The following is a 25,805-nucleotide window of genomic DNA, read 5'->3' as shown; positions in this document are numbered from 1 at the left end:
AGTTATTGAAAACAACAGTTACAAATGTAAGTTCACAAACTCTTTATTGATTGGGATTTCTTTTATCAAGAAGTGTGTACAAAATGAGGAAAAATCACGTATATCATGAACATCACATTACAAACATGCAAACAAAATTACGTACGTACACTCTTTAAAATGATCATATGCATATAAATAACATCGCGTAAATTTTTTACATTAAACAATATATATTGAGATTTTTACTTTACAATATTCATTCAGTGCATCATGAATCAATCAAAGATAAGGTTTTTAAAATTAAATACTTACTTATAAATGCTTTTATATCTTTCACAATATTTCTTATATAAAAAGAGAGCTAATGCAAATATCATGATGTCATATCAATACAAATAATGCGCATGTAAGTAAAGATTCTATGCGCAAAGGTAGATGGATAATTCGTCGATTTCACCCTTGAACCGTCCACCAATGATTCCGTCAGAGTCACCGATGTGGAGAGCGCAGTGAACGCTGCGAAGATCCCCGGGTATATTGCGCAAAACCGTTTCCTCATTTCCCAGCTTCCCTGTGAGCACTCCCTGGTTGAAGCTTAATGCGATATCCTTCTCGTGGGACGCAGTCTGGTTCAGGGCGACGGTGTTATCGAACTTTGTGTCCTCTATGTTCGTCCCCACGGTGTAATACACTGCGCTGGTGTCTTCAGCGATGACTACTGACATCCCATTTAAGCAGTTGCTGTCAGACAAAATTGTTTGCGGTTGGGTAAGACTTTCGTGGTCAGAGGTGTAGGAGACTCTTAAGACAATTGTAGATGCGTCGACGTTTGTGAATCGCGGGATAACCAGCTGGCTATTGAGACCGTTGAAAATGGCCTTGCCGTTTTCGATGACGACGTTTTCGTTTTGGACGTAGTTCTTCTTACCGGACTGGTCGTAATGGTTGTCGTTAAACGGTAGGTAGATTTCGCGAGTGCATGCGGTGGGCTGTGAGACAGAAACGACCTGTGTGCAGGCACAGTCATCTTGTACGTACTGGAGACCTGCTTGGCAAGGTCGGAATATCCATCCCAAAGCAACAATGTACTCCTCGTATTGGTTCGGAATGCCTGTGATCGCTCGCTTGGTAATGCATGGCTGTTTTGTCGTCGTGGTCATTTCTGTAGTAGCATTAAATTCTTCTGTGAATGTGTTATCATTGAAGCATCTAGAATTGCATTCGGTGTCGTTGTCCACGTTCGTGCACCCAGTGGTTTCATTATAATACTGACCCATAGGGCAGCATTTTGGAATAGAATCGCCGTTATTGCACACCCAGTAACCCCTGCAGTTACCGATGGCTTTGCGCACGTTGCCATTGCTCAACTGGTAACATTTATCCGATGCTGGTGGACATGTGGAGATTGAAGAAGCAACGCAAGTAAGGAGTTCCTGGCTCCATTCGGTGCCGAAGCCGCATTGTTGTACTATGCCAACTACTTTTCCGAGCCCATCCTTGTAGCACTGGATGAACTTGTCGCAGTCTTGGTGACGTACGAATCCGACGCCGTTTTCCAATGACAAATGGGAGCAAACATCGTCCAGAGGCTTTGCTTGCGTTGTGATGGAACACAAGGCCACGGCTAATATCACAGCGAGTTTCGTCATCGTTACTTTATTTATCTGGAAATTAGCATACTTTCAATTAATTATAATCCTTTCACTAATGAGCAAGACAAGAAACACAAACACATGACATAAAATCGTCAGACTCAGTAATATTGATATAAAACTTGCATATGTTTAAAATCATATATTGAATGACAGTTATTTTACACCTAAAACAATGTAATTTTTATTTGATTAAATTCGGATGAAATAAACTTGGTTGCACGATCACGATACGTAATTACATCGCACTTGTGTATAACTATTAAATTTCACAACATTTGCGTATCCTTTGATTTAAAAATGAATATCTGATATGTGTGTGATTATTCATTAGCATAATAAACAAACATTCAGCGCCAACAAACATGACATCAGCAAAAGATGTATTCGTTGAACAATTAGAAAATAAGATTTTTTGGCTAAAACAAGTGTAGCTATCCTTTATTCTCATAATATCGGCCCTACTCATAGTATCGTGACTTTAACGAAAATCCCACAAAAGCTGCAGGAACTTCAATGTTGTTGTTTTTTCAATGTTTAGAAGTTTTAATTTATTTGATTGTGTTCAATAACTATGACGATGATAATTTTCATGATTTCCGATGTTCATTGGAAAGTACGTCATGTTTATTCCATGTTGATGCTATGATTTTTAAATTACGTAACACATAGTTATGTTAGTTTGTTTATGGTTTATTAGTAGCTTTATCAAATGTTTTATATACCGCTTATTTTTGAAACAAATGTTACAATATTTTAAGAACAGCATGAACAAACTGTTTTATAGAACAAGCACATGCGCATACTAGCAATCCTTAGCAACCAAATAGAAAGGCCGATATTAGGGGAAACACTGTACACGATACAGATTACTACAGGGAGCTTAGTCTAGCCAGAATTTCGTCAAAACAATGCTGATCTAAATGCAATTTGCTTTGTTATGTCCAAGAAAACATATTTACTATATACTTATATATAACACATGCGCGTGTTTTTTTATTTGTTCACTTCCAAAATTCGTAGTTATTCATTAAGAGGGCCGATACTACAAATAGACATGCTAAATGAAATTTATACAAGTACTGTTCGTTGGGTTTTGGTGAAAATAATGTCTGTGAATGTTCTACATATATTGTCATAGTCAGAAAAAGCTGACACTATTAACCGATGTAATTGTTGGAAATATATTTCGAATTGTCTTGTTTTTTTTTCATTTAATAAAAAACAATACTTTCATATTAACCTAAAATTATTTGATTTCCACCAATACAATTCTATATTCCACTAAAAGCGTGAAATAAAACATATTTATTAAGAAGCCAATTATACAGTGTGAAAGAACTATTACCTTTTTGAACTGCGTCGTTTATAGATCTGTAAACCTCTCAGTTGTTTCCGTCACTCAGTTCAGTGTGTACTGATACAAATAATTTCCCATGCTTATATACTTGTTTGCTTTATACCTCAGTGGTTTCTTCGGTTGTTGATAAACGTTTACCGTCAATAGACGCTCCTCACGTCACGTAAATAACATGTGTGGTTTTTTTTCAAAACAGACGAACAACTGAGGGGGCGATATACATTTGATGATTACATATTGACTGCACATTTAATTGGTTTTGCGTTGTTTTACTTGAGGGTTGTTTAAATGTTGTTCACTGTCGTAGTGGATATGGTGTCTACATAGAAACCGGGATGTTACGGGTTCGATCGCCACTGTTGGAGCATTCTTTACTTCTCCCCCATAGACACCAAGTACTGGTTCTAGTTCCAGGAAACGGACTCTAGAGTGTTTCAAATAAGTAGTATATAAAAATGCAATCGCGATACAATAAATAGATTTAAACTAAACAGGCATATTCTTGCAAATTAAATAGCAGAGGTAAAAACAATGGGTAGAATTTTTCGTAAAACCTGAAACAACCTGTTTTCTTAGATATGCGCTGACACAAATTGTCGTTATTATTGCAGAACGTTTACCGTGTTGCATTTATAAGAAAACAACTTTTTATGAAGGAGAACAATCAGCAGAATATTTTCCAATGGAAGACAAAAATCTGCAATAAAACATTATCTTTGGTTTAGTTCTAATAAGTGTCCGAACAAGCGCGTATGTTAACAAACTAAATTGGTATGTACTAGATATAACGAAAATGATATTTAAACACTGCATATATTTATTTCGAAGGGTTTAAAATTAAAACATCCAACTATTGATTTGCTATTGATGCTCATCGTGGCTATTTTCATAAAGAATAAGTATTGTAAGACTTCATAAGTGACTGAAAACAAATGGATCATCCCCTTTATGCGAATGCAAATCATTCATTGAAATTATAAACCACAAATATTTTTTTTAACGGATGCACTTAAAAATGACGTTCCTCATGTCAGCGGTTTGAGCGTATACATATGTCTGTTTGTTAAACTCTTAACGTATGATAACATGACGTGTTTCAGTGAGCATAATAACCAACCCAAAATATTTGCGTTAATCGGACTTGAGTGTTGTTTTCGTTTTGGTTTAGACACCGCATCTTAGGTGCGGTAATCAATGGAATTTATTATAGACATGTTCAAGAAACTTTTTCAAAAAAAGCTTGATAAACTGCGAAGCTTCATTGAAGGGGATAGGAAGAAAAAAAACTCGCCGGATGCTTGATTTAACAACAAACAATCATAACAAAATATAAAACTGTTATTCCATACTTAAATACGCGCAATTTGACACATTTACATTCTTGTTTCTTTTATCAATATCGTACATCTCTTATTTACGTTTTGTTATAAAAACGACGAACGCAACGAATTATGGTTTAAAGCGGTATCCGGACACGTAAACTATGCGAAGAAAAATCATGCACTCGACTCACGTTGAACATTATCCCTTTGTAGTTTCGGGTTTTCTTGTTTGTCATGTTTTGAGTAAATTATTGAAACAAGTAAAAGCATAGACTGAGGGAAAAATAAATGCAAATGTTGATGAGGATGCGGTTGATGATGCTGATAAAGCTGCTGATGATAATGGTGATAATGGTGATGAGGGTAATGATGATGATGTTTGGGAGGATTTGGAGGAGAAGGCGGAGTAGGTGGACGATGATGACGATGATGATGATGATGATGATAATAATGACGATCCTGTGTTGAACCAGTATTTGGTGTATATGGGGGGAATCTAAAGGACGCTCCGACATTGGTGATCGAACCAATGACACCGCGGCCGTTAGACTGGCACCATATATATCATATAAGTGTGTTTCCCAGTTGAATCCGTTTAAACTTTAAACATAACTAAGGAAAACAAGTTATAAGGGTAAAAAAAAGTAATTTTTAATCTAGCGCATGAATCTATTTTCAGTTTCGGTTTCATCTCCGTCAAACGGGTATATCGTAAAAGTTCGCGCAAAAATATAACGTCATTTCGCTATTGACCAATAAAAAACAACGCCATTAAGTTTCGCGCAAAACATAACGTCATTTTGGCAACTTATTATGACCAGAAAGTAGTGTCATGAATATTCATCTTTAAATTTGCATACGAAGTGGGTTCATCGGAAAATGAAAAACTGGTCACGTGAACAAATTATCCAATCAGAATGCAGCATTCATATGAATGTGACAGAAGTTGTAATTATACATGCATCATTTTGTTGTCGTTTAATGCTAGATGTTCGGTCTTTTTATCGATGCACATGAGTCATGACGGCATACAAATGCATAAACGTTGAGTGAATGAAAGCTTGTTTTAAATTGAAGTTGCAAAAATAATTCATGGTGATAATTCAATTTTTATTTCTATATTTTGTGCTGATAACTGCTGATAAAGTTATCTTTACTGTGCACAATTTTCAATTTCTTTTGCAAATGATGAACAACAAAATATGGATATGCATTGCATGTCTAAAAATTGTACATGACAACCACATAAAAAACGTAATGATTTTCACGCGCAATACCTCCTAATTACCCATTCCTGGTTACCATTTTTCCCTTCCAATATGTTCAATATAATAAAAAGAAATATACACGTGTTCATTCATTTAATCATCAAGTGTATGGGCTAGTTTTCATGTTATTCTAAATACATTTTCTAATACCACATGCAATAATATAAATATATTGACGAATACAGATTTGTAAAGAAGTAAATTATTGCGAACACGTGATTACCAAATACTTATTCATGGCGACCCGATTTGTATTTCCTATGTGTGATGGATATTTACCTTACACGCAGCATATATGATATCATAAAAATCTGGATATTTTGATAGAATGCCCAAAACGGTAAAACATTCTTACATCAAACTGCGATTGATTAAACGTTTAACCGCAACTTAAGTGTCATGTTAAACAAGAATATTTTTTATTTGATCAAAAGCCGTTTAATCCATCAACCTGTAACGCGAGCCAGGCCGACTTCTTGAGGCCGCCACCGAGCACTATGTGCGCGGCCTCACAATGACGATGTGCCTTCCGAAGCCCTCGGAAGGCAAATACAAAATAACAATAAAATTCAATGTTTCCCTCAGGCTACCTGCCTTTTGATAAGAAAATTAAAAATTGATCAAGTCGCCACGAATATATACAGTGCGACAAACAGGGGACCGTTGCCTTCAATGAAGCTTTAGCTATTCGTCACCCCAAGGCCCTAGGTAAAACGTCCACCACCTAGTACGACTTCCGAAGACACCAACCCTCTGAAGACCCTTTAAACTTGCAACAGGAACTCTGCAGCCAGGGCAGCACCGTTTGAAGTCAACGTTATTACCTAAACGATCCAGAAAAATGTTCTTCAGAGTACCGTGCCCTTTCTTCAGATGTTGTCCTGCTCGCATCCGCAGGAGAAGTGACCAAATAATGCTGTTGTTTTTTTTATCGAGTGCACCGGGATTGTCTCCCATATGGCCATCGCCCCCAGAAAGACGTGTTAGTTGGTTACGGGGAATAGTGCAAAATACAGGAGACACCCCGTTCAGGAGGTGACCCTGGGTCTTTTAGTGCCCGGTGTATAGCACCTAGTACACTGCACCTCGGTTTAACGTCTCATGCGAAAGACGAGTTAGTAGGTTAGGTGCAGCGGGGGATCGAACCAGCGATCTCTGGATTGTGAAGCAAGTGTGTTATCACTAGACCACGGATCCTAGACCAAATGCCTATCTGCGAGCCTTTATATATTGGCGAACAGAGCGCCACCTAGCCGACGGAAAGACACGATCCGGAAACCGCCGACGTTACCGAACTTCCTTCGCTTTTGACGAAGCTAACCGATTGCCCTCCCTCTCATCGGAGATTACATACGATCAATTTCTCCTCCACTGCTTCAGAAACAAGCCGAATATATATGCAGGATTTAATTCACACACATTCCTAAAATATCAACTGCTCTAGACATTCTCAATAAATCATTTCCAATACGAAATTATAACGTACACACTGTGTTATTTAAATTAACATCTCCATATTGTTTACTTGGCAAATGTAAAACTAAGGGAGGTAATTATAGTGAAACCGTGAAGAAACGTGAATCATTTAATTCGAACCCAAAACCTTTATGTCACAAACCATTCACATGGTTCAAATAAATTGTAGTGTTTGAATTACGAGTTCACTCTTCTCTGACATAAGTTTAGCGTGAATCACGAGTTCACTCTTCTCTGACATAAGTTAAGCGAACAATAGCCCTGCAATTTTTCTGCTGGATCAATGTTACGTAAAAATTCATACACGGAAAACACGCTTTTAATAGCAGATCAGGGAACAGATATAATGTTTAACGAAACAGATTGGTTAAAAATTCAGCCTCGAATATTACACGCATCTTGGTAATTGTTGTTAAAAAAAGAAATTCGCATTCAAATACTTTAACACTTGATTATTAACGTGTATTACAGAAATGTTCAGAAATGGATTTCTTTTTGGTCAAAATGCAACTAAATTCAAGTAAAACTACTTTTAAATGATAACTTTTCGATATTTTTGTTTCGTATTATTTAAGTCGTTTAATGTTAAAATACAACGGCTGTTGATTTTTCTTAAGTATTAACGTGTATTACAAAAATGTTCAGAAATGGATTTCTTTCTGGTCAAAATGCAACTAAATTCAAGTAAAACTACTTTTAAATGATAACTTTACGATATTTTGTTTCGTATTATTTAAGTCGTTTAATGTTAAAATACAACGGCTGTTGATTTTTCTTAGGTAAATTAATTTCAAAATATGGATATATACCGTTTGTATCACGCGATTTCAAACAAAGACTCGTTCCATGCAGTTCTTATAAACTGTTATATTTTCATATTGTATTAGGAAATAGACGTCATTTTGGTACATAAAAACACACTAAAGTTAACAAGATACTTTTTATGTACTTGGATACTTTAAACTGTTTGTTTTTTCTAAACAGGCCTTTTTTCGATTGGTTATTTAAAATAGTTTGTTCATTGCGAATACACTCTTGGTTATAGCAATTATTGACTGTGATTTTTTTTTGTCATTAAACATCATTAAAGTATAGTGCATATATAGAGATATTATCGATTTTTATAACATTTGTGGTATAGTTATAGTTAATGGAAATTAACTACCCATCAAGAAAAAGTGTTTTTTGGAACTAGCCGCTGGGACTCGCATACCGGCTGTCCGTTTATTATGATACTTAACATAACAGCCATCATAAAACCGTCAAACATGCATCACAGAATACAATCTTTCATCAGTAATCATACAGTGACATTCTATGTAAATTAAGTTCAATACATATATCAACCATCAATTCCATTATCATTTCCATAATATGAAATATTAACAAATTACTATAAAAATAACATGTATACCCTGCGAGTTCCCAAGGGTGAATGACAAAAATTGACCACTTTTCAACCATGCATAAATATCCGCGTGCTTTTACAGCGATTCTAGCGGCAAATTCATACTGAAGGGAAAATAATTTTCGACTCATTCAATACATTTCAAACGTTGAAAATTATATTTATATCCGGTTACTGCTACAATAAAGGAGTTTCTACTAGCGTCACATATTATATATCTATAACTGTATATTTACTGGTTGTTTATTACAATTTTATCGTATTAACCTCTCATTTCTACTGAAACGCTGAGACTTGCGTTTCATACTTTATTTAAGCATCCAGTTTTTATCACAAAATATAACGAACACAAAATAGCACCTTGTTAACTGCAGAAATTTTTCACTATTTAAACACACGTGATTTACATTTGTGCGATTGTAAAGCTCTATAATTTCTTCAATTTTGAATGATAATACGTCATAAACGAATGTGTATTTGAGTATGAGTCTGCGTTAGTGTTATTTAAGATCAGTGTATCAAACATTCCAAAAATGACAGATTATAATACAACATATTAAAAGAACGTAATTAGTACCTTAATACATCATATGATGTTGTTAATATAGCATAACACAAGAGCTAAAGAATCGTGAGATGCAAATGCACTATCAACATATGTTGTTGTACCTGAGATATCGTTTGCGTCCTGTACACTGTATTAACATACTTAACTAGTAAAATGTTATTGATAAATGAATGATCCCACAATGTCCACTTAACCCAATGAATGAATGATCCCATACTGTCTACTTAACCCAATGATTGAATGATCCCACACTGTCCACTTAAACCAATAAATGAATGATCCCATACTGTCTACTTAACCCAATGATTGAATGATCCCTTATTGTCCACTTAACCCAATGAATGAATGATCCCAAACTGCCCACTTAACCCAATGGTCAGGGAGCACGCTTCTCAACTAGGTGACCCAGGTTCATATGCCCCTCACGGTGCACGTGAGCTTGGTAAGTGGCCATAATACCGGACATGTGTGATTTCCCTACTTTAACTTAGGCTTCGCTCAATGAAGACCACACCGCAATTCAAAATACTTCAAGAACAATAAATAAATGAATATTGCAGCTAGATTTCGAAATTCGTCCCATTTTTGTGAGTCAAGTAAGTAAATAAGGTAGGAGACAAACATGCACAAAATGTAAATGGAAATTTTAATAGAGGATATTTGTTGGATTCGTTGCAATATCGATTTTAATTCACGAGTGATCATAGAAAATAATATTTTCACGAGTGGTGCTTCACTTCTAAATGATAATGTTATATTGAACAAAAATAACATGACAATGTCATTAATTAATATGCAGATAGCTGAATAAAACTGCGTAGTAAAGCGATTATTTATTTATCATCTGTTATCTGAAAGAAGTTCAGACGAGAAGCAGTAAACCACGCTTAGAGTTTGACTTTCTAGAGTGGAATTACTTATTTAAGGGGCTGTTGCCCTTACTCGCTCGCTTATTAACATTAAAAGTTCTGAAGGTTCCTTTTCCGTACATTTGTTGTGAATATGATTGAGAAAAACGTTTTACTCAAATATCAAACGACCTGACAACAACTTTGAAAAGTGATTTAAGTTAAAGAATGTTTTATTGTTCAGGATATCTACATACACGAATGTGTTCAAATTGTCAAATAATACATATAGATTTTTTTAAAACGAAACATACACATAGCATAATTATAACGAAACAAATATGTAGAACAGTAACATACTTAACACTTGTAAAATGACAATGCAATACACATAATTATAAAAAAAACATACAATGTCATATTTAAAAAGCAAAGTTGTATAACGATGATTCAGAGAATCAAAGCTGAAGGTGTAAATTGGACATAATGCGGTTGACTTCTTTTATAAAGTAAATAATTAAAGAAGTCTTTAAAAACATATGCTTGATAAAATAAAAAGATTATGCTTCGATTAATTACTTTTGCTTTGCTTAAGTATCTGGACATAAATTGCTTATGCGCAAAGATAGATGGATAATTCCTCAATAGCTCCCTTGAACCAGCCCCCGCTGACGTTGTCAGAGTTACCAATGTGGAGAGCGCAGCGAACGCTGCGAAGATGCCCCGGTTGATTTTCCAGAACCATCTCGTTATTTCCAAGCTTTCCTTTCAGAACTCCCTTGTTGAAGCTAAAGACGATATCTTTCTCCTGAGAGGCAGTCTGAGGCACAGACACGGTGTTTTCGAATATCGTTTCACCTTTCATTGTACCTACAGTGTAATTGACCGTGCCGGATCCTTCGGTGATTACAATAGAAGAGCCTTGGTCGCAGTTGCTGTTAGAAAGTATAGTTTGCGACTGAGTCAACTTCTCGTGATCAGAGGTATATAAGACTTTCACGACAATTGTGGAGGCGTCGACGTTTGTAAATCTTGGGATAACAAGTTGACTAGTGTAACCGTTGAAAACTGCCTTGCCGTTAGCGACGACAACGTTTTCGTTCAGGATGTAGTTATTCTTTCCGGATTGGTCATAATGGCTGTTGTTGAATGGCAGGTAAATCTCCCGAGAACATGCGGATGGCTTTGACACAGCGACAACTTTTGTGCATTCGCAGTCATCCTGTACGTAAAGAAGACCTGCTGGACATGGTCTAGAGATCCATCCCAAACCGACAATGTATTCCTCGTACTGCATTGGAATATCGGGGACAATTCGCTTGATAAGGCATGGTTTTTTTGTCGTCGTGGTCATTTCAGTAGTACCATTAAATTTGTCTGGGAATGGATAATCATTGAAGCATCTAGCATTGCATTCTGTGTCAATCTCCACGTCTGTGCACCCGGTGGTTTCATTATAATACTGACCCATAGGGCAGCATTTTGGGACAGAATCGCCGTTGTTGCACACCCAGAAACCCCTGCAGTTACCGACAGCTTTACGAACTTCCCCATTAGTCAACTGGTAACATTTATCTGATGATGGTGGACACGTGGAGATTGACGAAGCAACACAGGTAAGAAGATCTTGGTTCCATTCGGTGCCGAAGCCGCATTGTTGTACTACGCCAACTACTTTTCCTAGCCCGTATTGGTAGCACTGGATAAACTTGTCGCAGTCCTGGTGACTAAAGAATGCAACGCCGTTTTGCAGTGACCAGTGGGAACACACATCGTCCACAGGCTTCGATTGCGTCGTAAAAGAACACAATGACATGGTCAGTATCAAAGAGAGTTTCGTCATGGTGTCTTATATAAAAACCTGTAAATAAATAATACTGTATGCTATTAAACATCCTCTAAATATACTATGCGCACATATTCATAGGAAGGTTGCATTGTAAGCACATGATATACATTTTACCTAGATTTTTCTGTCATCGGTTCATTACAGAGAGTTGGATTTTAATTGTATTTACTGTTTCGATTCAATTGCTCGCAAACCATCACACTATGAAATAACATTGCATTTGTTAATAAATTTAAAGGTTTTCTTGTTATAACTAACATTTCTCTTAAACAGGATTGATTATAAGTTTACAAAAATATTATTGATAAAAATATCTGCTTAATTTTAAACTTGTAAATTACAAAAATCTCAAATTAGAATCAAGTGATGTAATGTGAAATTACTCTTACCTGTTTAAACGTCGTCTCTTGACGATCTATAATCGCCTGAAATGTTTGTGATTAAAATGCAAACGATTTCCGCGTGTTTATATATTAAAGGTCTTACTGCCTCAGCGGTTTCCCTTACGTTTTCCGTCAATGAATGCTTCTTTACGTCACGATAGAATTACGTAAATTGAGTTTACAAACGAGACGTCCATACCGCGAGGGCGTTAAAGATGATTTAATATTGTCTGAACGTTTAATTGTTGTTGTTTTTGTTTGAGGGTTGTTTGTAGTGATCTTGTATTTGCTTCAAACGAATTAAACGGCTATGGGGAAATTACATTTAATATCGACATTGCGCTCGTATGATTATTATGCGTTCAACACACGACATTCTTACTTCAAGTTTTGATTAATTAAACGTACATTTTCAATGTACATTATGTCGATGCAAGTATTGTTTATACCATCAAATGCGAAAAAACCACAAACGACTGGACAAACTGGTGAAACTGTTTTATTAAAAACAAATGTGCACCTATACCTTATCCTTGTGTTTTTGTTTAACGTCTATAAGACTGAAATATATATATAATTATTTATTTATTTATTTGTTTATTTATTTATATTCCATCTTACTACAAATAATAACAATCAAACTTTTGAGTGTATGTTTTTGCGGTAAAGCGAATATGCTAATACAACAGTTAATATACTAGAAGGCTGTGAAATATATGATTTTGAAAACAGAATTTTATTACTGTCAATTAATAAAGGAATGTTCTGCATTTCAAAATCAACTCATATTTGATGAGACCGTCACGGTTGTTTGATATTCCAATACTATCCATATAAAGACCTAATTAGAAAATACCTCAAGACCTAATTCGAAAACACATGGATCAACCCTTTTAATGTTACGCAATTCATAAATTGAAATAATTAACGCAGTTATTATGAAAATTAGATTGAACTGCTGCAAATCTGAATGATGACCATACTAATGGTGTCAATGCATACGAATGTCATTTTGCCAAAATTGGGCAATGCATCATGTTAACACAAATGAAGTGATGACGCAACAAAATGTACTTGCGTACATCCGATGCGAGTTTTTTTTAATAGGTGTAGTTTACAATTGCATTTGTTGTAGACATGCTTTTTAACCAATGTTTTATTTGTGTGGAATACAAAACAACAACGCATGCAATGTTGTTAAACACACGATTCTTACCAATAATCTGAAAAGCATGCCATACATACTATATTACAATTATTATACAAACACTATCATAATTGTTCATTTGCTTCTATTTAACCATTAATGTTTATATATTTTCTACTTATCATTACAAACTATTTATTTTATTTTATTTTTGATTTTAAGCGGTAAAGTAGAAAGTAAGCAATTCAAAATAAACAAAATATTACATAGATACATAATTTTGTGTATACTTTTTATATTATACAACTGATTGATTTAACTTAAAGTAAAAGTAATACTCAAAATCAACGAATATTTCGCAAAATGCTCGTTTTATTTTTATTTTTGTTGCACAATAGATTCCATTTAAATCCAAACAACGATATGTATTCATACGACACGTGACATCTAACTTGGTACATGAACATGTGTTGAATATATTGTCCCGCAAAAAAACAAAAAAGCGCAAATTGTATCTTGTAAAATCAGTTTTACCACCCCACATCTAGCGTTGAAATTTCGGCTATTGCTATAACGAACATTGTTTTTTTTTTATGTGTTAACTTTATTTTTTCGAACTATTGCACAAACTATTCGTATATATTTAGGTATTATGGGCTTTTAAGTCATCGTCTAAATTACTAAAATTAATATGCTATGCGATTGATTAGATCTCTACTACGACCACGCATCGGGTCTAGCCAGACGGAAGTGGTTGGAAAGTGGTGCATCCTCCTCCACAACCACTAGGCTCCGCCCATCGATACCTCACCCTGTCTCCATCCGGGTCCTTTGCATGGATTTCCACCACACTCGTGCAGTTTTGCGCAAATCTATGATGATGAAATTAATTTTGTGTATGATTGAACGTTAAACCGTGATTGTTTAGTCAGAAAGTTATTTATAACACATGAAGCATTGTAAATCGTCCTTTAGCCAATTTTCGTTCTTTTATGTATTTCATTTCTTAAGGTATTGCAAAACATTTTCTGGTATAATTGAATAAAATTGTATTGTTTGCCAATTTATATGGTGGACGACTTGTGAGCTTTGTTAGTATAAATGACAAGTCTTAATTTGCCTTGAAATCGGTTTAGTTTGTGCACGTTTTACGAGTGACATCATCACAAAAGTTAACTTCATAGGAAACTGTTTGTATCTTTTTTCATCACTATTACGGAAACTAATATATATGTATACGTACTGTTTTTTAATATTTTCTTGCTAAAAGGTAAGTGTCATGTTACTTTATATGACTGCAACATCTCAAGTTATCTTACAAAAACTCACTTGTTCAGTTAGACCGTCAAATATACTCAAAATAAAAGTTACATATACAAGTAACGGCACATGCAAATCCAGGCATTGGTTCACATTGTCAGCGAAGAATAAGACTCTTCATTGTTATTAATTGGAGATGTACTTGATGATTGAGCAATATTCGCTATAAAAAACATATGATAATCTTCTGGTTTATACGGACATCTCTGTTAAATAGTTTGCACAAGTGACACTACCGATTCATGTTAAGTTTGGCGGTCTAATTGTGCACGTCATTGCCGGTCAATTTTTTTTAAAGATTTTTGGTATTTTTTTGTTTCAAATATTTATTTTTCGTACTTAACGGCCACCGGAAAAACTTTGCGAAACCGAAATTTCGCAAACTTAAGTACCCTTTTTCTTAAAGATTTGCTACTTTGAGACATAGTATGCGATAAAAGTCTTATCGTTGATTAATAATTGGTTATTTTCACTCAAAAAACGCGTTTTCTTCACTATGAAATTTATAAGCAAAGTTGGGGTTCCCATGGGATTTTTGCATTTTCCCATGGGATTTTCGATTTTCCCATGGGATTTTTTCTCCCATGGGATTTTTTTTCTCCCATAATTTGCAAATGGGAGAAAAATCCCATGGGATTTTGAACATTTTAAAAAACGTGTTTTATTTGCGTTTGCAAGTATTTTAACGTTATTTAAGGACTGTATATTGGTTTTATGCCAATTATATATAAAAATATTTAGTAATAAAAAAATCCCATTTTAAAATGGGAGAAAAAATTCCCATGGGATTTTTTTCTTATTTTGAGAGATTTATTCATGAAACTTTCAGAAACATCATATTTTATGAAATGATGAACAACTACGATATTTTGATGCGTTTAGTCGTGTTTAAAAAAAAACAAAAAATCCCATGGGATTTTTAAATCCCATGGGATTTTTAAATCCCATGGGATTTTTTCTCCCATGGGATTTTTTCTCCCATGGGATTTTTTTCCAATGGGATTTTTCAGTTTCGTAAGCCGAATAAGTTTCTTAATGCGAAAAACAACAATAAAGGAAATAATAATTATAATTTTTAATAATAAATTGAATAATATAAATAACATGAATATTTTTAAAATGAGTTACAATTAAAGGTTTATGCTAGTAGAACTTATCATTTCTTGTTCGAGCAGATGGTTGAGTCCAATTGGTGAGTATGCCAGCTTAGAACCAGTATAAATGCATCGCAGACAGACAACGCTGTCATACTGTACACACCGCTGAGTAACAATCTTTATTGCATTTCATTTTGCAACAGAAAATGAACTCCGTAGTATAATTGATCTTATATATGCCCTCTGCTTTTGAAAGCGTGCAACACATTAACATAACAATAAGTCCATGCCAAAAACTATGTGCAAATTCCATTCAAAGCTATATACACATTATAAAGGTCAGATGACCCGCGTCATGCGAAAATGGGTCTTATGTCATATGCGGCCGAAGTTGGTCCATCCTAGCTTGTCCAACCGCGCACTCTGGTCAGGTACTACGCTGACTGATATATAAAGTCAAGCCATGATTCGTGGTCTCATATCCTAACTCGGTAGCTCCTGTGCGAAACTTTCACCGGAAACGACGGCACCGAGACGGGCGCTCGAACTTTGCGGATGCGCGTTATATGTTATATATAATAGCGCGATGTGTTTTTTCTTGCCTCAAATTAGTAAGCCCAATCAGCGTTTTATTGTGTTCTTTGCTTCTACTATTAACAAGAACTTCAACTGATACGAACATGAATTTTATTTTAATATGTTTATTTAATGCTCGGAAAACTCATTGTATATTTAGACTACTACTTATAAAACAAAGTCGGGTTTTCAACATCTGTTTTCGGCATAAAAATTGTTATTCCAAACCAGATTTGACGCACTTTACTGTACAAAATACCGTTAGGGCCACCGTGGTTACTCATTAAAATCCAGAGGGCGAGAATGCGAGAACGCGAAAGTACGATGACGACAGTGCGACAATACGATGGCGACAATGCGTTCGTACGATTGCGAAAACGCGCTAGTACGATGACGACAATGCGACAGTGCGACAATACAATGGCGGCAGTGCGATAGTACGGGGGCGACAATGCGATAGTCATATCGTACTGTCGCCGTGGTATCATCGCAATGTCGCCATCGTTCTATCGCATTGTCGCCATCGTATTGTCGCACTGTCGCCATCGCATTTTCGAATTGCCGCCATCATACTATCGCGTTATCGCATTGGCACCATCGTACTATCGCACTGTCGGCTATCGCCATCGTATTGTCGCACTGTCGTCATCGTATTTTCGCACTGTCGTCATCGTATTATCGCACTATAGAACTGTAGTATTGTCGCCATCGTACTATCTCACTGTCGCCATCGTATTGTCGCACTGTCGTCATCGCACTGTCTGATTGTCGTCATCGTATTATCGCGTTCTCGCATTGTCGCCATCGTACTATCGCATTGTCGCCATCGTATTGTCACCCTGTCATCATCGTATTGTCACATTGTCGCCATCGTACTATCGCGTTCTCGCGTTCTCGCCCTCTGGATTGTAATGTGTAACCACGATGGCCTAACGGTATTCCGTAATACTGCTAAAGCACAGTATGATTAGGTCACTCCCAATGCTCAAATCTCTATGTCTATTTTAGTAACAACACATGTCTATGGAAGGATATTTAGGTAAAAGTTACATCATTCGTGGTGAATATTTACATTATGACCGATGCTTATTCTAATTTGCTGTATGACAATTCCAACATGCTTGTTGTCTATTCGTTTATACTTGATGATTGCTGCAACATTACATCATTCATGAATAATATTTACATTATGCGTGATGTTTATTCTAACATGCTTCATGACAGTTCCAACATGCTTGTTCTCTATCGGTTATACTTGATGATTGTTTCAACATGCTTGGTGACTATCCAATGTTTGTGTGTTCATTATTCCTGAAACCAGTCATAATCGGTTTTGCCACTAAGCGTCATTAACAACGGCAGTTAGCAACAGGCAGTAAGCAGAATGCAAGTTACTAAATTATGACATCAGGTGGCGCGCGTTTATTTTCCGTATGTTGAATAAATTACTTTTCGGAAAAAAAAGCGAAAACATCCGAATCATTTTGACTAGTAAACTGAATAAGCTGAATTAGTTCCCTTCGTTATATAATCTCCATTAAACTAAATACGTTCATTATTGCCATGAAGACCAGTAAGTTTACACAATGAATTGACTGCCGTGAATGTTTTTGATATTTGTAAGATGCAATTGGCACTCAAGAAATTATACATGTATTTTATTCAGAACATAACGGGGCTGATGTGTTGGAATTGTGGCCCTTCCCTAGTCCAAATAATTACAGTAGACGTAATCTACCGATGTGCATTGCATATCGACCTCATATTTATAAAGTAGCCCAAACCCCCATTGCCACAGACCTGTGCGTGAAACTTTCAGATTTCTCTAGTCTGTTTACCATGCTATAATTACAATTTCTATAAACACATATTTATCATTTTATGACTATATAATGTCTGTGGTATACAGAGAAACCTGAAAGTTACAAGTACTCGTGTCTAGTACTGTACAACTATTGTACTCCTCGTTGAGAAAACAACTACTTCATCTACATGTATTAAAATATCATAAAACATAATTTTCAATCAAGTTGGAAAAAATCAATAAATAAATGTCATATAAACAGGTTTGTCATGAACGTTGACGTCGCTCTTGGTTACCAGAAAAATTCCCACGCACGGATTTCAACCGTCATTGTTTACAATCAATTAAGTGCATAAGTACTTGAATTTGTATAGTGTTTTTTAAAAGTGTCCAGCTACAGGTGGTTAGCGTGTGGCTATAATACTAGTTAGTGAAAACATATTTTGGAATGATAAGTAATCATATTATAACGAAAAATCAACTTTTCTTAAAAAAAATAAGTTAAATATATATTCAACAAGGTATCCAACTCGAAATCATCCGAAAACGGGATGCATCGTTTTAAACAGCCATTACTTCATCAATTTTGCAGCGATTTTCACGATCTTGGTCTTATTCAACGCAGAAATAAATTTCCTTTCTGGAAATGTATATGTCTTGCAATATTTTTACAAATACTGGGTCAACTTTTAAAAAATAACACGATACACAACTCGCGTGACCCAGCTGTGATCGATCAGACAGTATTCATGACTGAAATCTTCACGGGGAAATGGGCATTTTCCCTGCAAAGTTCACGAACCTCGATACCATAATTCAATAAAACGTATGAAAAAGAAAACATTCTTACCGTGCTTGCCGTAGAATTATGCATCAAAACTAACTGTCCAGCGCATTTTCAAACCTTTGTTTACATACATTTCAACCAACTGACATTTTAAACACAAGGGTGATTTCATTGCTCCAATGCGGAGTTGTGTCTTTACAACTGGAGATTTCATTCATAAATACGGTCTGATCGATAACAACTGGGTCAAGCGAATTATGTATAGCTTTATTTCTTAAAATTTGACCCAGCATGTGTAGAAATATAACAATATATATACATTTCCTAAAAGGAAATTCATTTCTGCGTTGAATAAGACCGGGTCATGAAAATCGCTGCAAAATTAATTTAGTAATGGCTGCTCAAAACGATGCACCCCGTTTTCGGATGATTTCGAGTTGGATATCTTGTTATATATAAAACGGTAGTGATTTTTTTTATATAGAAAATTTGATTTTTCGTTTTAATATGATTATTTATCATTCAAAAAGATGTTTTCACTAATTATTATCATAGCCACACGCTAACCACCTGTGTGTCCAGCACGTGTGCCGGGAGAACAGGGCTTAATGTATTTTTTGTTAAGCTCTATAATATTTATATCCATTCTGTATGAAAAAATGTCGGTGAACATTATTCCGGTGTTAATTTTTGAAAATATTGAGGCATTCGTTAATTATGGATCTAAAACGGAACATTAATCCGCAAAAAAAACACCGGGCATATTGCATATTAGATCGGACACATGAAATTATTTCGAAAGAAAGCAATAAGAGTTTCAATTCTACAAGAGTAAGTCTCGCTGTGCACGATTACGCTCTTACTGCTCGTATATATTTGACTCTTGGCAAATACCTAGTGTTTTATTTTGCTTAATCTAAATTGTGTCATGCATCTATATGTACTTAAAGCAGCATGACCAACAGCTCTTTCATATGTGAAAGAGATTGACACGAAATACCTACCCATCTATAATAAAGTTTATATGTGCACTTCAATATTATAGTTTTAAAGCATTTTATGTGGTGCAATATAAAAGTACTCTAGTAAATTTGAAATTATGTAATCGATTTCCTCTCAACATACATGCAAAGTTCCAGATAACTTTTTCAGCAAAATCTTGGTTTACACTCTATAATAATCCAGCCTTAAAGTCTATTATTAATTCTTTTTTTTCATGTAAATATAATTTTTGGCACATCCGCATTTAGGTTTATAGTCTAAGAAGAGCTAATGACAATTGCCGGTTTACAGCAGACTTTTTGCGATAAAAGGACCAGATAATGGAAAACGTTCGGCTTTTCGACTGTTGTAAAGATGGTCTGTTATTCATAATAACGTTAAAGTGCTGTTGATTTCATAATTGTAATGAGGGCCTAGACGAGTGGGAACTCATTGATAAAATGTTTACATTATATGCATTGATATTGAGTTTTACGCATGATCACACATTTTGAATTCTTATTTTATTTTTCCAATGTGTAACCGTACGCACAGAATTTAAGTCTACTTTTTTACTAAATTTAATTCAATTTTTTACGACTTTAAGCGTCTTATCTGGAGCTCTGCATACATGCATTAGTAGCATATATTGAAATATATCCATAGACTTTCTTTGGTTATTGAAGGTAAATTACTGTACAAAAATTATGGTTAGTCATTAACCAAAAAAAGTTAAGTCTACAAACACGCGGTTAATTTCGGTTCAGTAGCAAATATCTTACAAAGGTGCGCAACTTCTCCTATAACATAAAATTTCCGTTATACGCCGTAAATTTCCGTAGTCCTCCGTAGCATTTCGGAATGACTGTCAATTGACATCATTGTATCATGCATGATAGTATGTTGCTTTGTGCTTGGGTGAAACTCACATCTTACCATCGCGTTAATTTATTAAACGCATTAATATTTGATTTCATTTTGCACTGCGCCTATTGCACAAGTCTCGCTGCACAAACCAACATACACATATGCAGCATGCAATTAACGAACAAGAATGTTGCATCTGTACACATGCATGATACCATTAAGCAGAATGTAAATAGACATTGGACATCAGGCAAGATGTAAGTGTCATCAAGCATGAAAAGGTGTCTACATATTAATTGAAAGTACCATCAAGAATCATGACACAGTCACAAAGAAGGATGTAATTTTTACCTAAATACCATTCCATATTTGTCGGCACTGTGTGTTTGCTTAATTTCACTGAAGAACGTCTACTGGTAAATCTTACAAAAAAAAGTGATAAATAAGACTGAGTAGCAATTTTTTCGGCGTTGCTGTTTAACGTCAAATTTGGCCTTTCAACGAACTTCTTAAAAGCCCATTGAATTTTAATGAAGAAGTTTCCCGCTTGTAGGTCCGAATGAATTAAATCAAATTTTGCAATTGGCAATTTGATAAAAATCCCCATAAAACATTGCACATAGCTTTCTGAAATAAACAGGCCACATTGAACGCATTCACGATATCCAACAGCTCTCTTTGCAAAGACCTATCTAGTGTTTCTTGGCCGTGTAAGATCTATAATTAGAACATCGTCACCTAAACATCTACTAATAGAAGAGCATATTTTGGGGAAACAAATTCAATAAGAGTATAAAACGTCCACGATCAATAATGTGTAGTTTGTTAAAGATATCACGGCAGTAAAAACATAGCACTTTAAAGAGACCACAATCTGGTACATTTGGTCAATTGTTGCGTCCGTGGCGGACAATACATTTTTAAAAAGAAAGCGTACAAAAAAGCAAACACAAAGTTCTTCGTAAGCTTGTTTTAATCTTAAAAACACATAATCGACAGTCATTCCAGTCAAATACAATACTAACAGTCAGCACTCTAGAGATCAAAATTGCGGATATAAATATTTAATTCAGGGATATCAAGTGTATCAAGTTCGAATTCCGGAAAAAATAGCCGGTAGTCTGGGGCATTAGGTCCCTTACAGGGATAAAAGGTAAATCCCCGCCCGAGCCGTAGCTAACTGATTTATTGTAGTCTTTCTAGTTGCAATTTCTGGTGAGTACAATGCGGAATATTACGGATATTTGCAACATGTCGAAGATATTCGGAAAGTAGCGAAGAGGTTTTCGTCAGTTAATATTCATGTCCGTGCCGGCCGCTAACATATCAGAATCAATAAAAAAGAACCAGGAAAAATCGGTACCGATCGCAAATTTCCGGAATTCCGATAAAGCTTCAACATAATTTGTTCTCAAATGATCGCGTACTCGAACGAATCTGTCCCTACGCCTCAAACTCCCTTTAAATCTCATCGGACGTACATTGATCTCAAAATCTATCCTTGACGACTCAAAGCATATTTCCTGAATAGTTTGGCCTATTGACGTCCCTGTAATTATAACAATGGTCTTTTGGATAAACACCGCTAAGTTGTTGCAATATAATAACCGTTTAAAATAGTTACCGGTTTTCATTTAATAAAATGATTAAGTCATATTCGAGATTTCAGCGATTGCCAATATTTTGCTTTTGTTTCTCATAAGCATATGGTGCTTGGTATCTGCTATTGACTCCTATGTAGATTGCAAATATTACATAACCCTTACAGCGGCCGAGCGCAGATATCTGCATTTGGCCGCTAAAAAGAAAAATCTTTGCGCATTAATTTAATTCAAATCTCATTATCATAATCAAAATCATCATCATCGTCGTCGTCGTCACTACTACCACCACCACCATCATCATCATCATCATCATCATCATCATCATCATCATCATCATCATCATCTTCTTCTTCTTCTTCTTCTTCTTCTTCTTCTTCTTCCTCCTCCTCCTCCTCATCATCATTAACAACAACAGCAACACCAACTTAACATCATCATCAAACAACAATAAACATCGGTAGCATACAATGTGCTTCATCAACCATACATAATTATATGCGTTAAAACACCATAATAGAACAGCATGAATGAAGCTGTCTATTACTCTTTTATATTTCCTATACCAATATTTTTTTTCGTTAATTGAAGGACTAGTTGAAATCTTCTATAAAAGCCCTCCAACCCCCCCACCCCCCAAAAAAAATAAAATAAAATAAAACATAATAATAATAACCCTAGCAAACAACAATAAACATAGGTTAGTTAGTATACACTGTGCTTTAGCAACCATGCATAATGAATGTTTATGACTTCGGACCGTTGTGATCAAATTTAAAAAAGCAAGATGGTATGTATGCGGCACACAACACATAGATAATTATAGTTTTATACCTTAAACGTAGTTCATCAAAATAAAGATAAGTTATTATCTATGTAATACTTAAATTAGGTTTATAACGTATGCATATTTGTCTAAAACTTGTGAAATGTGATTCGTAAGCCGACGACAACATTATCATTCGGACCCTTCTCCCCACCTAACAATCGAGATTAAACACCTGTGGAGATCCCGATCTTATCAATGAATAAACCGGTTCAATGATGTCAAGTCAAATAAAACATACTATTACTATCCAAATAAATATCTATCAAAAAATGTAAATTGATATACCTACTTAACTAAAACTAAACTTAAACGATTAGCAAGAAAAATATATAAAGAAGAAGCAGGCAAAGTAGACAAATTAATTGTAAGTCTCAGTCTCCCACTGTTGAACAATATAAATAGTATTTATCGCCACCCCAAAAGGGATTTTTATCACACGTTTGGCTCAACTAATATATAATCGTGACAGGACAAACTGTCAACAAATACCTTGTTAATGTTTTATACATAACTCCAATCAAAGGTCAACTTCCAAGGAAACTGCGGCATGTTAAAACTGTTGATTATGACAAAATGTTGTTTAGTACAAATCAGTACAATAGCGTCTGTTATGTGGCCTATACTAATCCAGTTAAATAAAACTTTAATCGCAGAAAAGTTTAGATTCTTTACACCTTTAAAGGGGCCTTTTCACAGATTTTGGCATTTTTTTTAACTTATTCATTAAATACTTTATATTGATAAATGTAAACATTGGATCATAAAAGCTCCAGTAAAAAATCAAGAAAAAAAAAAAAGGAAATGTACATTGCCCGGAGCAGGGTTCGAACCAGTGACCCCTGGAGTCCTGGCAGAGTCCTGTAGTATAAACGCTTATGCCTACTGAGCTATTCCGCCGAGTACACATTCTCGACGTATTTTATACCTTATATAAGCAATCTTCGTAGTTTCACAAAATTTAACGACAAAAACAGAACTCTCCAAATTATTCAATCGTTTCGCGTTGCAACGCTTTATAATTTTTAGGTTTTAAAATCGTCAAAAGATGCATATAATGGCTATATTAGAGCATGGTTAATGTTCAGTATTACTGTTTCCTCACAAATATCATAACTAAAACGAAAACTTACGAATCTAAAACAACTTTTTTCAATTTTGTCAATTTACCAAAGCGTGAAAAGATCCCTTTAAGAAAATATATATAACAGTTCTTTCCTGTTTTAACAAAATGATACATTTAAAAATAAATAATGAAGCATCGCTAGCAATATTAGAAAGAGAAGTAGAAGGAGAATTATTATCAATAGTAGCAGTAGCAGCAGCAGCAGCAGTAGCAGCAGCAGCAGTAGCAGAATCAGTAGCAGTAGCAGTAGCAGCAGCAGCAGCAGTAGCACTAGCAGTAGCAGTAGAAGTAGCAGTATCAGTAGCCGTATCAGTAGCAGTAACAGTAGCAGCAGCAACAGCAGCAGAAGCAGCAGCAGCAGCAGTAGCAGTAGCACTATCAGAAGCAACAGCAGCAGCGGCAGTGGCAGCGGCAGTGGCAGTGGCAGTAGCAGTGGCAGTAGCAGTGGCAGTAGCAGTGGCAGTAGCAGTGGCAGTAGCAGTGGCAGTAGCAGTGGCACTATCAGTAGCAGCAGCAGCAGCACTGGCAGCGGCAGTGGCAGCGGCAGTGGCAGTGGCAGCGGCAGTGGCAGCGGCAGTGGCAGCGGCCTTGGCAGTGACAGCGGCAGCGGCAGCAGTAGCAGTAGCAGTAGCAGTAAGAGTAGCCGAAGCAGTAGCAGTAGCGGCTTTTTGCTTTTTTGTTTTAGAAATGTTGTCGTATAAGAAGAACGCAAGGAAGACAAATTAATTGTAACATGTGTTATCTTAGTCTCCGTTGTAGTAGTATTTGTTGTATCTACACAGCCATTTTTCAGTCACCTGAGAGACATGTTTTTATAAGAGATTTAATTGTGGACCAATACATCGTGTATTAATATCAGTGTACACACTGGGACACCACATGGGGCGAGGATTAACAGATAAACTAGGCCTTCAATTAATTATGCGCCTAGAGGCAAACAATACTATAACTTACTGATAATTTTAGGATTGGGATGTGTTTGTATCTTATTTGAAATTAGCTAGCTTAATTCAAAAACTAATTATAGCCTCAATATTATCACAAGAACATCATCACATATTCATTGTGCAATATATAATCATATCACCATCACAATATGCCAGAGCGTTAGTATTTATTGTGCATACATATCCTACAGCAACATTTACAAAACTTATTACAAACCAACCGCTCAAGCTTTGATTAAGATTGATTTTAATTTATATTATGACATACATTAAAGATCACTGTCAATTAATTAAAAAATAGCTTGATGCTTCGTACTCAGCGATTTAAATAAAAGAAACGTTGCGTACACAATAATTGGGGTTAATAAAAACAGTCTGCAATTAAAATAATCAAATTTAAATAATACAAGATTTAGTTTCAAATTGTCGCTCAAAAAATGTATCAGTTATATCAGTTACTAGGGAATCGATTTGTTTAATCTCCGCAATCCAATAATAATTATGGTGTTTGTATGACAAATTAATAGCTCTTCGTCATTGAATGTATGATACTCATAAAAATATTGAAACAATAACCACAACAACAACAACATATGTGATTATGTATATA

The 25,805-nt window shown here is 35.3% G+C and overlaps 3 protein-coding genes across 3 annotated transcripts in view; all 3 read right to left on the bottom strand.

Annotated features, from left to right (window-relative positions):
* Window positions 1-25: 25 nt before the first annotated feature.
* On the bottom strand, window positions 26-3,121 carry LOC127858963 (protein PIF-like). Its single transcript, XM_052396576.1, has 2 exons — window positions 2,983-3,121; window positions 26-1,646 (listed from the first exon to the last, which is right to left on the bottom strand). Exon 2 carries the CDS (start codon window positions 1,629-1,631, stop codon window positions 402-404), a length of 1,230 nt encoding a protein of 409 aa, XP_052252536.1. The 5' UTR covers window positions 1,632-1,646; window positions 2,983-3,121; the 3' UTR covers window positions 26-401.
* A 7,084-nt stretch (window positions 3,122-10,205) lies between these two features.
* LOC127856065 (protein PIF-like) lies at window positions 10,206-11,717 on the bottom strand. The gene has a single exon (XM_052392419.1). The coding sequence runs from the start codon at window positions 11,698-11,700 to the stop codon at window positions 10,498-10,500; it is 1,203 nt and encodes a 400-aa protein (XP_052248379.1). The 5' UTR covers window positions 11,701-11,717; the 3' UTR covers window positions 10,206-10,497.
* Window positions 11,718-13,328: 1,611 nt separating this feature from the next.
* LOC127872696 (cell death abnormality protein 1-like) overlaps window positions 13,329-25,805 on the bottom strand; it is a 51,114-nt gene continuing 38,637 nt past the window's right edge. The window contains exon 10 of the mRNA XM_052416062.1: window positions 13,329-13,339. Coding sequence (XP_052272022.1) covers window positions 13,329-13,339 — 11 coding nt within the window. The remainder of the gene's footprint in view (window positions 13,340-25,805) is intronic.

The sequence above is a fragment of the Dreissena polymorpha genome, chromosome 1 (assembly GCF_020536995.1).
Source record: "Dreissena polymorpha isolate Duluth1 chromosome 1, UMN_Dpol_1.0, whole genome shotgun sequence".
In the NCBI taxonomy this organism is placed as follows: Eukaryota; Metazoa; Mollusca; class Bivalvia; order Myida; family Dreissenidae; genus Dreissena; species Dreissena polymorpha.
This window is presented reverse-complemented; position numbering and strand designations above follow the sequence as displayed.

Bases quoted from the DNA above. Each gene is read 5' to 3' on its own strand.
- LOC127856065 (XM_052392419.1), bottom strand. From the start codon at position 11,700: ATGTCATTGTGTTCTTTTACGACGCAATCGAAGCCTGTGGACGATGTG.
- LOC127858963 (XM_052396576.1), bottom strand. From the start codon at position 1,631: ATGACGAAACTCGCTGTGATATTAGCCGTGGCCTTGTGTTCCATCACA.